Raw genomic sequence first — 16,257 nt, forward strand, 5'->3', positions numbered from 1 at the left:
CATTATTTTGTCCAGTTTAATAGTCATTTATGAGAGGAAGAAAAGTCTGGTACCAATTACTGTGTCATATTGGAAGTGGAAATCTCCCACAGCATTTTTATATGTGTTGAAATGAACTTTAGAGATAGCTTGAAAGGGAAAATTAAATCTTAGTCTCTCTTAGAACTAAATAAAGTGAGCTTATGTTGCTTATGAACTGACCATTTCTCTCTGATCTTCCTGCCTCCCACCCCTAGTCTCCCATTCACTGCTGTCTTGTCTATTCACAAGAGACACAAGGAGGGAGAGGGGAACAGAAGAAAGACCTTACATGGATCGTGCATCCTAGGTTGTGACCTTGGGCCTGTCAAATGGAAAATTAAGTGTGGTTTTGAAGCAGTACTATGTAAAAGTAGAAATGCATATAGGACTTTCTGTGTTAATATTTTATGACACTGCTCATACATTGAAGTGTAAGCAAACAGGATGTATCAGGGAAAGGAGCTACTGAGAACATCTTTAAAATTTGTCTCTTAGTGTCTGCTCTTCACATTCTGGTGAGAAGATGATATATCTAGATTTGTAACTTAACATGAGCATTGTGATTAATAGGAAGAAGTTTTCTTTGAGTGCATCTGTGGCGGGGGTCAGGGGATTAGGTAATGTTTTGTCAGATTAGATCTGTACAGAAAAATCACTGTTCTTGTTCTGAATTCTAGTTGTTTTCTTGCCTTTTTAGTATTAAACTTTAAAAAAATAAAATATCTTTTTGATAGTCGAGGATTGCTTATTGGGGAAATAGTTATGTTATTTGATAATTAGTCGTCACTTCAGAAATTTAATGACGTTTCCCTTTGGAAGTGATCTAGAAAATATAAATGTTGTCTCATGCTTGGAGCTTTCAGCTCTGTTTAAATATGTCTGAGAGGCCTCAGAAGAAGCATAATTCTTTATTGTTAAGGCCCAATTTGAATATAGCAAGTTGCTATAATACCTAATTGAATATAGCAATCTTGCATCTTCCCAAAAAGCCTTATTGAAATTAGGCCTATTCTTTTAAATTTGTTTTGGCTTGTTGATTTCAAAATATACCCCATTTCATTTCATATTCTCAGAAAATGTGATGGTAGTTTAAAGGGATTAAAGTTTGTGGGAAGTTTTCTTGTTTTAATTCAAGTTGCTCACCATGTTGTTTGCCATAGCTTTACTTTTTCTGGTGTTTTCTAAATTGAACCCCTCATTTAATCATTTTCTCTCTTGCCAGCACCTTCTATGCATTTTCCTTGTAGCTTCTTACCACATCCTTTCTACATATTTAACCCTGGGTTAACCCATCTGCTGTCTCTACTCTTTAAAAATATTTTCCATTTATATTTTCCATTTTAAATTGTGGTAAAATACACATACATGTTTTTTGTTTGTTTGTTTTGTTTTGTTTTTTTCTTTTAGACTTGGGCTGGTGAGTACTGCTAAAAGGCATTTATGGAGACTGGTAGTATGAGAAGTTCTACTGCACTTACTGACCTTCTCAGCCATAACCTTTCCATGGGTCAACTTTCCCTGGTCCTCTGCCTAAGCTTTTGTACTTTATTTTCCTCCGTAAGCCACCTATCCTTCCCCACAACTGCCTTCGGTCAGATGGCCTTGATTCCTCTGTCACAGAGAACATGGAGGCTCTCTGCTGTTCACATCCTCAGTTTTCCATGCTCTTGTACATGCTTCTTCTCTGTCTTCACCTTCTGTCTCCCAGGTTCAGAGGAGAAGTGCCTAGTTCTCACCCAGGTTAATCTCTCTCCCGGAGTTTTTGTGGTATCTTCCCATCCCTGTGGGATGTTATTCTAACATTTCCTCTCATCTACTCCTCCACCTGCACATTTTGTCATTCTTTACTTTTCCTTCATGCTTAAGTTATTCCCATCTTAAACACAGACAAACGAACAAACAAAAAAACAAAAGGACTTTTCTCTGTGCCATATTATCTTTTAGTTTGACCCTATGTCTTTTTTCTTGATACACAACTGTGTACCTTGAAAGAATAGTCTGCAGCCCTTAACTTCCCATGTAGATTTTCCATTCTTTGGGCTGTTAGGCTTCCATTTCCACTATTCCATTGAAGGTGCTTTATGAAAGTTGCTGGTTCCCTAGTTGCCAAATCTCATAACCTCTCTAGGCCTCATTTTACTTGACGTTTCAAAGACAGTTAATGCTGACCACTTCCTTCATGAAAACTTCCTTTGTTTTTTGGGATACTACTGTCCTAATTTTCTTACCTCTAGTAAATTCCTTCTTACTCTCCTCTTTTGCCCCTCTTCCTCTGCCCACCTCTTCAATGCTCATACTCTCTGACTCTTACCTTCCTCCCTCTCAGTATCTCACTCATCTGCACGGTTTTCATTATGTATACGGAGGTGATTCTGAAATCTGAATCTTCCCCATAAATCCCTGTTTTGCGACCAGATCCATAACATAGTCCTCATAACAGGCCTAGAAAATAGTAATGTTTTTCACATTTATGGGTGAGGAAATTGAAGCTAAGGGATATTTGTAACCCATTTGAGATCAAGCAGTCAGTGGAAGAGGCAGGACTTGAAGTTCTTTCTAAAATTAGGTGTTTATAATATGCCATTAATCAAACATCTCCATCGGGCTGACAGATGTATTAAATACATCGTATCCCATACCAAATGCCATCCTATAACTGTTCTCACTACACCGCCCCCCACCACCCCCCCCCAAAAAAAGAACACCAAGAGAGAGAATTTGGAAACCTATATTATCAATCTCCATGAAAGGCATTCTTTCTTCCAGTTATCCAAGCCAGAATGTATTTTGGGAATTGACATTGACTTCCTCCTGTCAGTCCATCTTACAGAACTGTCTGGCCCAAGGGAGCATCAATTCCTTGGTATTCTCTTTTTTTTAACATGACTTGTAATCATTCCCTCCTTTTTACTTCTGCTGCTGTCATAATTGAGAACTTCATATCGACCTGGATTGCTATTACAGTTACATTGCTTCCCATTGTCAAGCCATTGCTTCCCAAGTTATGTGAGCCGAAGAATCAAGGTTTTTTGTTTTTTAATTTTTAACCTGTTGCATAAATTTTGTAGCATTTAAAAAATGAATCATTTTTTAATGATGAAAGACATCATTAAAAAAGACATGCAAATTATAAGCTTCATGTTTTAAATTATTAAATTTGGCAGACATAAAATTATTGACAGATTGCTATAAAACTTTTTTTTAACATTTATTTATTTTTGATATAGAGAGACAGAGGAGGAGAGGAGAGGGAGGGGAGGGGCAGAGAGAGAGGAAGACACAAAATCCGAAGTAGGCTCCAGGCTCTGAGCTGTCAGCACAGAGCCCGACGCGGGGCTCGAACTCACAAACCACAAGATCATGACCTGAACCAAAGTCGGACGCTCAACCGACTGAACGACCCAGGCGCCCCAGATTGCTATAAAACTTTTAAAATATTAGTTATCCACATGTATCCTGTCACAGGTAGATAACAGTTTGTGGATTGACACTGATTCACAGACAACATAGAAGAGCACCAGTTCATGGTATCTAATGAAAAGAAATGTCTTCAGTTTTCTTAGATAATTACCACATGGGTCTACATTATTTAAAACTGAAAAATTTAAACTAGGACATTCTTTGTTTTTCGCTTATAGATAGCATGTATATGTGGATTTAAGAGGTTTTAGAAAATTTCCTGTTTCTATAGGATTCCTTCTTCCTATACAAATAACATCCCATTCGAGCAATGAGTAATCATGTTACATTGTATACAATTTAAGGTTAAGATCGAAGTACTGACGAAAGAATCCAAAGCAACATTTTCTTAAATGGGCTTGAAGTACAATCTTCATGGGTTACCTATTAACAAGAGTGATTTCCCCTGGTTTGGTGTATTTAACTTGATACTGTACACATATGCAAAAGTCTGCCACCAATGTCCAGTAAATTATACCAGAGGAGGTGATGTATTCCATTTCTAAAAGATTAAAATTCTACACAAGTATTAATCTTCATGGGTGATAAATAATAAAAGTAACTTATTTGGATTTGGCAGATATCTGACAATCCCTATCAAAAGATTTGAAGTAAATGAAATGCAAACAGGAGATGCTAAAATGGTTACACAGTAGAATACCCCTGGGCTTTAAACAAGGCTTTGCTGAGGAATCAAAACACATAAAAAACAAAGTTCTAAGAGGGTATGGATTCAGGAATGGGTGTGCTCTAAATATAACTGAGATTATACCTAGAATTAGTTTAGAAATTCATTAAATAAAACCATACTGTGCAGACCTCATTGTTGTCTACATCACATCTCACACAGAACAAAACACATGGGCAAATGCTAAGACAACATACTTTTCTCTTATGAGGTTAAAAAAAAAAACCAAAGTCAGTAAAAGCCTTTTAGACATTTTGAAAAAGCAAATTAAGCAACTACTCTTCAGCATGTGCTAGGACTAAAAACTACCACAGAAAATTTCTAACCATTTAGAGTTCATTAAGAGTTAAAAAAAATTAAGTTCAATTATAGCAATATTTGCTCTGATAATGAAGTAGATGATGCCCAAACACAACTATCAGAACAAAACAAAACTTTGTCATGAGAAGTAGGGGCACTATCTGACGTTTAAGAGATTAAATTCCTAAAGCGGTATGTTACATAATCACTCTTCTTCCATTTCTAGGTCATTCACAGGAGGTGGAAAAATGGCAGCTTGCTAAACCCACACCTAGAATGTAATCAAAAGTTTTATTCAAAGAAAATTTTTTTTAAAGTTGATTTATTTTGAGAGATAGAGCATGGGCGTGAATGGGGCAGGGGCAGAGAGAGGGGGGGCGGGAATCCCAAGTGGCTCCACACTGTCAGCACACAGCTGGACATGGGACTTGACCTCAGGGACCATGAGCTGAAATCAAGAGTTGGGCACTTAACCAACTGACCCACCCAGGTGCCCCGGGAAATTAGTATTTAGTCTCAGCTGCCTTTTTTTGTTACTAGCCTGCTTATTTAGCTTTCTTATTTCATGACTGTGGTATACTTTTATTTATGCTTAAGTTTCTAATGGATGATAAAAGAAAATTATAAGCATCTTATTTAATTCAGTAGCTCCATGATGGAAATAAGCCTTAGTGTTAAAAGAATTCTTAGATTAAATGTGGTTTTGCTTGTAGGCATTTTATTATGAGATTTTTTTTTTTTTCTAACTCTGCCTTGTCCTTGTGTTTTGGTTGTTTAGATCTGCTTCAGCTCCCCAGGAATATGATTGAAAACAGCATGTTTGAGGAAGAACCAGATGTGGTGGATTTAGCCAAAGAGCCCTGTTTACATCCTCTAGAGCCTGATGAGGTGGAATATGAGCCCCGGGGTTCAAGACTGCTGGTGCGGGGTCTTGGTGAGCATGAGATGGATGAGGACGAAGAGGATTATGAGTCATCTGCAAAACTGCTGGGCATGTCCTTCATGAACAGAAGCTCAGGCCTTCGGAACAGTGCAACTGGCTACAGGCCGAGCCCAGATGGGACTTGTTCGGTACCCTCTGCGAGGACCATGGCGATCTGTGTTTTTCTTATTGTGGTTGCCGTTTCTATAATCATGGTGATTTATTTACTACCCAGATGTACTTTTACCAAAGAAGGCTGCCATAAAAAAAACCAATCAATGGGACTAATTCAGCCAGTTGCAACAAATGGAAAGTTGTTTCCGTGGGCACAAGTCAGGCTTCCCACCGCCATTATGCCACTACGCTATGAACTTAACCTACACCCAAACCTAACCTCGATGACATTCAGGGGTTCTGTGACAATTTCACTTCAGGCTCTTCAGGCCACGTGGAATATCGTTCTTCACAGTACAGGCCATAATATTTCAAGAGTGACCTTTATGTCAGCAGTTTCAAGCCAAGAAAAACAAGTTGAGGTCTTGGAATACCCATTTCATGAACAAATTGCAATTGTTGCCCCTGAAGCTCTTCTTGAAGGACACAATTATACCTTGAAGATAGAGTATTCGGCGAATATATCTACTTCTTACTGTGGGTTCTATGGAATCTCCTATACAGATGAAAGTAATGAGAAAAAGTATGTAGCCCTCTTAAATGGTTCTACTTCTTTGCTCTGTGAAGACTTCTTTAATGTGGATTCCTTTGCCCATACCAGATATGTTAACTGGATTTTTTTTTTTTAATTTAGAAGGTTATGTGCAAAATAGAATGGTGATTTGGAAGCATCTACTATTTCTTTTTTAGTCAAAGCCTTGAGCACCTATCATGCTCATACATGTCATATATTATGTTAGGAGTGGGATATACTGATGGAAGGAAATTGATAAAGATTTTTATCAGTTACACTCTCTATCACCACAACTTAAGTTATTTTGAGCTTTTCGTATCTTAGATGAATGTAGTTTTCAGTCACCTTACAATATCTCAATGGGAATCAAAGAAGAAAAGAAGAGTATGGATAATTCTTTAAGATCTATTTTCCTAATGTGCAGAACTTTTAGGAGGTGCTTATTGAGATGGAGAAAGAGGGCAGGAAGAACTGTTGTATGCTTACATATATCATTTTTAGTGTCTTTAATATTTGCTGTTCATTAAAAAAAGTCACTATTTTGGATTTCTGATGGAATTTAAAAAAATCTAGGACAGACTTAATTTATTTTTAAAAAAAGTGACTTAAAACAAAAGTATTCTTGCTATTTATGTATTTTACACTTTAATCTTAGTATTCATAGAATGTTTCTGGAATTTGAGTTTCTGGAAGGATGCAGTGCGCACTGTATACAGGTTATTCATAAGTAGCAATAATACCATTTCTCTGGTGTACACAAAGTCCTTAATAGATGTGCTTAATTTTGCTGGCGCATTCCCTCATATTACTTTGTATACCAGTTTGTGAATTACTGATGCTGGCCATTTGGCAAATGTATGTTTATGTATTGAGAAAAATAGAAATGAATATTTTAAATCTAAAGGAACTTGTTTGATCCTTCTTACATGGAGAAAGAAAAAACAAGATCTGTACAGCTATTCAGATAAATAATTTTTTTCTTGGGGTGCCTGGGTGGCTCAGTTGGTTAAGTGACCGACTTCAGCTCAGGTCATGATCTCACAGTTCGTGAGTTTGAGCCCTGCATTGGGCTCTGTGCTGACAGCTCAGAGCCTGGAGCCTGCTTCAGATTCTGTGTCTCCCTCTCTCTCTGACCCTCCCCTGTTCATGCTCTCTCTCTGTGTCTAAAAAACAAAAATAAACATTGAAAACAAATTTTAAAAAATAATAATTTTTTTCTCTTTGCCTTTAATTAAAAAATGGCATGCTGGCTCTTGCATGAGATCTGACATTAAAAGCAAATTTGTAATTATACTGGCAGCCCATGGCTTCTTGGCTTTACTTCTCCTTTTATAATCTTCATCAGCTCTAAGAATTAGAGGATATATGTAAAAACAATGCAAACACACCTTTAAGACAAATCCAGTAGTCACCTCTTTGAATCATTATTGCTCTTGGAGTCCCTTGAGTCTACTACTATATAATGGAAGGAATAAATGTATGGCAAAGAAAGCTGATTTGGGGTATGGTCACTTGTTGACTCTTGCCATGGGCTAGATTGAGTTGTGGAAAATTCTAGAAAAATAGAGAAGACAATCCCTTAAAAATAAAAAATAGAATGCTTTTAACAAGTGTTTTTAAAATGTTTATTTATTTATTTTTGAGACAGAGGAGAGAGAAAGTGTGAGCTGGGGAGGGGCAGAGAGAGGGAGAGAGAGAATCCCAAGCATGCCCCACACTGTCATTGTAGAGCCCGACATGGGACTCTGTTTCACAAACCATGAGATCATGACCAGAGCTGAAATCAAGAGTTGGATACTTAACTGACAGAGCCACCCAGGTGCCCCAGCAAGTGTTTTTAAATCTATTAAAACAAATTAGTTTGTAAAACTCTGCTGTTACAGAAAGTATATAAATCTGTTAACCTGACTGCTTCAGCCAAATGAGTGCCCTACATAATTATATATCTTCATGGAAGATAAATTTGAGAAGATTATTTATGCCTTTCAAGGTGTCTGAAAACTTTAATTCAAAACAATTTTTTGCCTTTCTCCAAATTTTGCATAGTTTTGCATAGTTCTGTTAGAGAAATTTTTTGTACCCTCTCCACCAAGTATAATAAGAATAATTAAATAAGTAGATAAAAGAATTAGGGATATATTCCTTATTGATAGGGAAATCAGAGTATATGTAAATATCAACTATGTATTTGTGGTAAGGGAACTTTACCTACGTTATTTAAGAGGGGAAATGGCCAGTGACCTTGGAGTTTAGTCTAGAAGTTGTTGATGATATACTTAAGATTCTAGATAATAAACTGATGCTGAAAGAACTAGTAAACAATTTAGGATAGGGATGTGTTTTATTTCTTTGTCCTTCAGTCTCTCGGTGCCTTTTTTTGAACACTTCAAGCATCTTCTTAACTGGCTTCTAATCTTGTCAATGCTTTCCCCTCCTCTTGCCACCATCTTCCACACTGCTGCTAGACTCATACTTCTAGAGTACAGATCTAACCATATTGGTCTTTGGTTTGAGAGCCTTCACACTTCCTCTTTTCTGATAAGATTTAGTTCAAGATTCTTCCAGCTCTGGCCCTTGTTTTATCTCATAGCCCTCACCTGCTACAATAAGCTTCATGTGCACTTTCCTGAATTCCAGTGATTTACTGAGAACTCAAGTGCTAGAAACTGTTTGAAGCATTTTATATGTTTAATCTTTTATCCTGTCAAACCCATTAAGAGGTGGATATTAATATTTTATTCATTTTACAGATAAAAAAGCAGAGCATAAATAATATCTTATGGTTATCAGGTAGGAGGGGGGAACTCAAACTCAAACTCATTTTAACCCCATTCTTAACCCCACTATGATGTACTGCCTCCCTAGTTCACACTACCCATTGTTCATTTATTTACCTATTGTTATTCCCAGTGGTTAGAATTCTCTTATGTGAAGCCTGGCTAATTCATGATTGTCTTCAGCACTACTGGAGGTAGTGCTCAAACTGCAGCTAATATTTCTGAAAGCAAAGGAAGTCACTAATGAAAGAATAAGCTTCAAGGTATTCAGCATAGATAAGATAGATTATAAGTATCCTCAAGCAGCAGCCTTCTCAAAGAGACTTATGTAAAATAGTTAATAGTGCATCTCTTTCAAAAATAACTTAAGATTGTCTTTGCCTCAGAACATTATGATCCAGTTTTTATCCAAAGTGATCGTCTAAATAGACTTTTTATATGAATGGTATAGATATCATTAAACTTTATCCCCTGGTCCCTTGTGGCCCTCCTTCACAATTTTCTATTAACTAGGTAAGAATTGGGGAATGGAGTGAAGAAATTGAATATTAGCAACATAGCATGTTTAAATTGTTCCATAAATGTTGATTGCTATTTTTCATGTAGTTTACTCGATAGAAACAGTTATTTTGGCAAATTCTTATCAGGAAAACACAATATTGAGTGTGGGTGAGGAGTTATGACTGTCTAGCATTTATAATAAACATCTATGTTGGCAATTGTGGCATACAAGTAGTTTTTATTTTGAATAGTCTTATTTGATTCTAACAAGACCCCTAGGTGTTTGGCAGAGGATCCTACTCAGTCCTAATTTAATAAATAAGGAGGGCACGGGGTGGCTTAGTAGGTTAAGGGTCCAACTTCAGCTCAGGTCATCATGATCTTCCGGTCTGTGAGTTTGAGCCTTCCATCGGGCTCTGTGCTGACAGCTCAGAGCCTGGAGCCTGCTTTGGATTCTGTGTCTCCCTCTCTCTCTCCCTCCCTCCCTCACTCACACTCTGTCTCTGTCTCTCAGAAATGACTAAATGTCAAAAAAAAATTTTTTTTTAAATAAGGAAATTGAGGTGTGTATTACTGATTTGCCTGAACTCCTATGGCTGGTAAAGTGCAGGGTTTGGGTCTTCTTACTTCAAATCCCACACTCTTTTCTGTCTGTCTTTTAAAAGTGGAAACTAAGCCCTAAGCAAGCTAGGCCATCTTGTCCAGGGTGGTGGTTGTATATGTGCCATATTGACCAGTACCTGAAATATGCACAACAGGGCCATACTTGCCCTGATTATTCTATGGCCATGTTTGGATGATTTCCCCAATGCAGATCTGTTTTATTCCTCTGTTTAACTAGAAATCTGATTTTCTCCTCTTTTTTTATGCTTTTCTCTCAGTTTTTTAAAAAGTTTATTTGTTTATTTATTTTGAGAGAGAAAGAGAGCATGTGTAAGTGGGGTAGGGGCAGAGAGAGAGGGAGAGAGAGAGAATCCCAAGCAGATTCTGCACTTTCAGCACAGAGCCAGATGCAGGGCTCAAGTTCACTAACAGTGAGGTTATGACCTGAGCCTAAATGAAGAGTCAGACGCTTACCTGACTGAGCCACCCAGGCATCCTCTCCCAACTTTTAATGTAAGACTTCCATATGAGTTAAATTCTCAAATGTTGTTGCTGTTCTGTAGGAGAGGGAGGAAGTTTTTTTTATTCATTTCTGAAAAGCTTGAAGGAAACAAATATACTACAGAGTAGCTAGTTTTTTTAGTCTTCATGAAAGTTTAAGTAGTAAGCTTAAGGTTTAATGTTGTGAAGCCAGGGTCTGTACAGGTGATTAATGGCAATTAATGACCACCCTTCATAGTGATCATCCATCTGAAACCTTTTTAAGACCAGCTGTAGGCTACCTTTGTGGCTTCATCTCCAGCCATCTTGGACAGCCACCTCCTGTCCCTGAGTATCCATCACTGTCTTTCCTTGTGCTTTCCACTCTTTCTAGAGTATACTTTCTTCCCTTCTCTACCTTTTCGAATATTCTTCATTTTTTAAAATTCTCTTCAAAAGTTTGTCACCAGTTTCCATATAGTATCTCAACTGCCAGTCAGAATTTGTTTCCTATCCTTTATTTCCACTGCTTTGTTTTCAATGTTGACATGATTTGCAGCCTGCAGGTTTCTGTTCATCATATAACCTAGGTCTCTCCCAGTTGATTGCAGATCCTTTGATGACTGGGATTATACCATGTTTATTTTAGTATCACTAGTACTTGGCAGGATACCTTGAATAGTAGGTGCTCAATAACTATTGGATGAATTTGCATTTGTTTTAGGTACTTTGCAGCAACTCAGTTTGAACCCCTGGCAGCAAGATCTGCTTTTCCTTGTTTTGATGAACCAGGATTTAAAGCCACATTTATCATCAGGATCATAAGGGATGAGCAATATACTGCTTTATCAAATATGCCTAAGGTACTGTTCTGTTCCTTAATGTAAAATCCTTGAGTGGGTCTCTTTCTTTGTTATAAATATTTGAATTCCTCTTTGTGATACTGTTGAGAATGAGTAAAATCATGTATATTCTTATCCTTTCTTAAAATGCTTAAATAGAAGTTAAAATATATGTTAGAATTAATAGAGAAGTCAGCTCAAGGAGCACTTGAAGAAAGAGTAAGGCCTGCTCGATATGCAATGTGTGGGCAGGAAATATGATGTGCTGTATATGAAAGGTATGCAAATACTAATACTATATGAACTAGTACTAAAAATCACAGTGATGTTTTCTGAGACTTGATGAATTTGCTGTTCTAAATAGTGGTGCATGATAATGTTGAATCATGGTTGGTGTTTTATTGGTTATTGAAAAATCAGTATTCTAACGTGGAGGCTTAACAAGAACGTGAGCCTTGGATGTAAATTCTTGGATGTAAATTCTGTGTGGGAGGCAATGGGGACAAAACCAAGCAGAATTGTTTTTATGCTAGACAGAACTTAGGGTTTTTTTTTTCATGACACCTGAGTGGCCATGTGGAATCTGATGGGAGCCTCTCAGAACCCATGTGGCTAGGGGAGAGGAGTAGCCACGTCTAACAGACTGTGGAGTCAACCTTTGTAGGCAGGCGAGGATGTGATCTGTCCTTCAATAGGGACATCACTTCAGCAGTTCCAGTCCTAGCCCTACTCTTCACCTTAATCTTCCTCTAAAAGAGGTGAGATGCCTACCTGCCTAGTATCCCCAAACATATCTTAGTTCATGGTCAGAAAATCTTGGAAGGCTTCTCTAATCTTGTGTCTACTACATACTGCATAGTGACTTACCACCTTTGATCCCACTAAGCCTTCTTGGGGTCATCACCATGGTACTTTAATTTTTTTTTTAATGTTTATTTTTGAGACAGAGACAGAGCATGAGTGGGGGAGGGGCAGAGAGAGAGAGGGAGACACAGAATCCAAAGCAGGCTCCAGTCTCTGAGCTGCCAGCACAGATCCCAATCAGGTCATGATCTCACAAACCGTTTGTGAGATCATGACCTGAGCCAAAGTTGGACGCTCAACCAACTGAGCCACCCAGGACACCCCAACATGGTACTTTAAAAGCTGTTTCAGATCTTTCAGAGGAATATTCTAACTGTAGCTCCTTCTTCTGTGTTTGTAGCAGTAGAGTGGAATGCTCCTATGTCATAAGGAAGGATTTTGGTTTTGGTGGTATTTTAAAAGGAAGAAACAGAACCACTGTTATTTACCTTCTCTAAGTTATGTTTATTTAAAACCATCTTTTGAAACTAAAAATTCCTTAAAGATTTTCACTGTATTCAGTGTATTTTTTTCTTTTTTCTTTTAGAGAGAGAGAGAGAGCAAGCAGGGGAGAGAGCCAGAGAGAGGGAGGGAGAGAGGGAGAGAGAGAATCTTAAGCAGGCTCCACACTTACTGCCAAGCCTGACACAGGGCTCTATCCCACAACCCTAAGGTCATGACCTGAGGTGAGATCAAGAGTTGGACACTCAACAAACTGAACTACCCAGGCACCCCTACTCAGTATATTTTCATGATAAGCGATGATAGAACAGAATGAGAGTAAGGGTCATTCTCTGTTTGGAGAAAGAGTCATGTTCTCTTATGCTGAGAAATTAAAATATGTCAACATCTTCACTACTCATTTCGTATTTGAATTTTTAATTTTTCAGTTTATTAAGTCATTTATTACCATAATTACAGAACTGTTATCTTTTCCCATTGCTTGTAGAATTCATCAATCATTATGGAAGATGGACTTGTTCAGGATGAGTTTTCTGAGAGTGTGAAAATGAGCACTTACCTGGTTGCATTCATTGTTGGGGAGATGAAGAACCTGAGTCAGGACGTAAATGGAACCCTGGTATGTTGTTTTGGTAATTGTCTCAAAAGCCTGTTTCACAAGAGGTTAAAAGGAATTCTTTGATGATTTCTGGAAATGGAAAACAAGGTTTTGGATCATAACTCTGACATTTTATGCCAGAAATGTTACTTTTTGCTTATATTTAGTTTTGTTAATTGAATACCTAAAAGTCAATAATATTCAAGTTTTCTTTAATTATGTTTCTAAAAGAGAATTCCAGTAAGACAATATATGTATAACAAAGATTTTATAACTGTGCTGTACAATATGGTGGTTATTGGCTTTATGTGGTTTTTAACATTTAAATTAATTAAAATTAGATGACAGCATCATGGTTGAATAAGGTATCCCTCATTCATGTCCTCCCATGCCAGCAACAATAATTTGACATCCAGCCATGGACAAAAATGCCTTTGTGGAAGCTGTGGGATCCAGCACTGAGTGCCAAATGACCTGGGAGGCCTCTTTTGCACCTATGCATCAGGTACTAGGCATACAGACCTTGGTCCTGGCTGTGGGCCCTGTGAAACATCTCTAGCCCTCTTGGCTATGGTGTGGGAGCACCTGAAAATACTGTCTTAGACAGTAACAGCTGGAGAAAATAGCCTTTGTGGAAGTCCACATTTCTAGCCAAAAAGTTCAGCACTCTGTTGGAGAAAAAAAGAAATACAAGTTTGGATGCATTGGTGAGGGCAGTTAGGTAAGACTGGAGGAGGTGACTGCCATGTCAAATGTGAAGACATTAACACAAAACTTCAAAGAACATGAAAAGTCCAGAAAATATGACAACACCAAAGGATCACAAACATCTTCCAGTAAACAATCTCAAAGACATGGAGATCTGCAATTTTCCCATTAAAGAACTCAAAATAACTGTTTTAAGGAAACTTAATGAACTACAAGAAAACACAAAAAGACAATTCAGTGGAATCAAGAAGCAATACATGAACAAAATGAGAAGTTTTAACAAAGAAATCATAAAAAGAAACTAAACAAATTCAGGGGCTGAAAAATACAATGAATGGAATGAAAAAAAAAAGAGCACTAAAGAACATCAACATCAGAATGGATCAAGCAGGTGAAGAATTTGTGAGTTAGAAGACAGGAAAGTTGGTATTATCCATCCAGAGAACAAATAAAAATGTAAGAAAAGAATGAAGTAAGCCTGTGTGATTTATGGGACACCATCAAAGAAACAATTTGTGAATTACTGGAGTTCCAGAAGAAGAACAGAGGAAAAAGGGGGCAGAAAGCTTATTCAAAGAAGTAACGGCTGACAGCTACCCAAATGTGGGGAGAAATTTGAATAATCAAGTTCACGAAACTCACAAGTTACTGAACAAACGGCTTGAAGAGGTTTCTTCTGAGACATGTTATAATAAAACTGTCAAAAATCAGAGAATCTTAAAAGCAGCAAAAGGAAAGAAGATTGTAACTTACAAGGGATAAGTCTGTCAGTGGATTTCTCAGCAGAAACCTTAGCAACCAGAAGGGAGTCAGATGAATTAAAGTGCTGAAAGAAACAACTGCCAATCAAAAAATACTCTTGCCTGACAAGTTTTCCTACAGAAATGAAGGAGAGATAAAGACTTTCCTAGACAAAAGTTGAGGGAGTTCTTTACCCCCTTAAAAAATGCTGAAAGGAGTGCTTCCAGGTGAAATGAAAGGAGACTAATTGGTAATATGAAAATATGTGAAAATACACAACACAGTGGTAAAGGTAAGTATATAGCCAAATTTAGAATACTCTTAATACTATAATATGGTGGTGTGTGCATCCTGTAGAATGCATAAAAAGCAGTTCCAAGAGTGATGTTTAAAGCAGTAAATGCCTATATTAAGAAAAAAGAAAGATCTCAAATAAACAACCCAACCTTATACCTCAAGGAAATCGAAAAAGAACAAACTAAACCCAAAGTTAGCAGAAGGAAGGAAATAACAAAGATGAGAGCAGAAATAAGTAAAAGAGAGGAACGCCTGGGTGGCTCAGTGAGTTAAGCCTTCAACTCTTGGTTTTATTTCAAGTCATGAGGTCATAGTTTTTGAGTTTGAGCCCATGCTGGGTACTGCACTGACAGCTCAGATTCTGCTTGGAATTCTCTCTCCCTCTCTACCCCGCCTTCATTCGTGCCCCCTCTCTCTCCAAAATAAACTTTAAAAATTAAAAAAAAAAAAGATACAAGGAAAAACAATAGAAAATATCAATGAAACTAGAGCTGGGTTTTTTTTGTTTTGAAAGATAAACAAAGATAACAGACCTTTAGCTGGACTAAGAAAAAATAAGAGTCAAATCAGAAATGAAAGAGACAATTCTGTTGATACCACAGAAATATAAAGGAACATAAGAGACTACTATGAACAATTATAGGCCAACAAATTGGGTAACCTAGAAGAAATTGATAAATTCCTAGAAACATACAACCCAGCAAGAATGAATCATGAATACATTAAAAAATCTGATCAATATTGAGTAAAGAGATTGAATCAGTAATCAAAAACCTCCCAACAAAGAAAGCCCAGGATCAGATGATTTCTCTGGTGAATTCTACCAAACATTAAAGAAAAATTAATTCCAATCCTCAAGCACTCTGAAAAATTGAAAAGGAGGGAATACTGCCAGATTTGTTTTATGAGGTTCACATTCCCCTCCTATTAAAGCCAGATAAGAACATTACCAGAAAAGAAAACTATAGGCCAATGTCCCTGATGAATATAGATGCAGTAGATGTCTCTGCATAAAATCCTTAATAAAATGTTAACAAGTTGAATTCAACAGCACATTAAAAAGATCATACACCATGATCAAGAGGGCTTTATCACTGGGATACAAAGATGGTTCAACATATGCAAATCAGTAAATGTGATACATCATATTAATAGAATGAAAGATAAATAGCACATGATCATCTCAATAGCTACAGAAAAAAGCATTTGACAAAGTATAACTTACTTTCCTGATAAAAACTGTAAACAGGGGCCCCTAGGTGGCTCAGTCAATTAAGCGTCTGACTTTGGCTCAGGTCATGATCTCATGGGTCATGAATTTGAGCCC

At 37.3% G+C, this 16,257-nt stretch overlaps 1 protein-coding gene across 3 annotated transcripts in view; it reads left to right on the forward strand.

The window, feature by feature from the left end:
* LOC122491501 (leucyl and cystinyl aminopeptidase) overlaps positions 1-16,257 on the forward strand; it is a 99,693-nt gene that overhangs the window by 30,139 nt on the left and 53,297 nt on the right. For all 3 annotated transcript variants that reach the window (XR_006299369.1, XM_043594308.1, XM_043594319.1), the window contains exons 2-4: positions 5,247-6,087; positions 11,164-11,302; positions 13,074-13,205. Coding sequence is in view for 2 of the 3 variants with exons in the window: in XM_043594308.1 (XP_043450243.1) it covers positions 5,247-6,087; positions 11,164-11,302; positions 13,074-13,205 (1,112 nt within the window). In the remaining variant the exon portion in view is untranslated. The remainder of the gene's footprint in view (positions 1-5,246; positions 6,088-11,163; positions 11,303-13,073; positions 13,206-16,257) is intronic.

Source organism: Prionailurus bengalensis, chromosome A1, assembly GCF_016509475.1.
Source record: "Prionailurus bengalensis isolate Pbe53 chromosome A1, Fcat_Pben_1.1_paternal_pri, whole genome shotgun sequence".
Classification (NCBI taxonomy): Eukaryota; Metazoa; Chordata; class Mammalia; order Carnivora; family Felidae; genus Prionailurus; species Prionailurus bengalensis.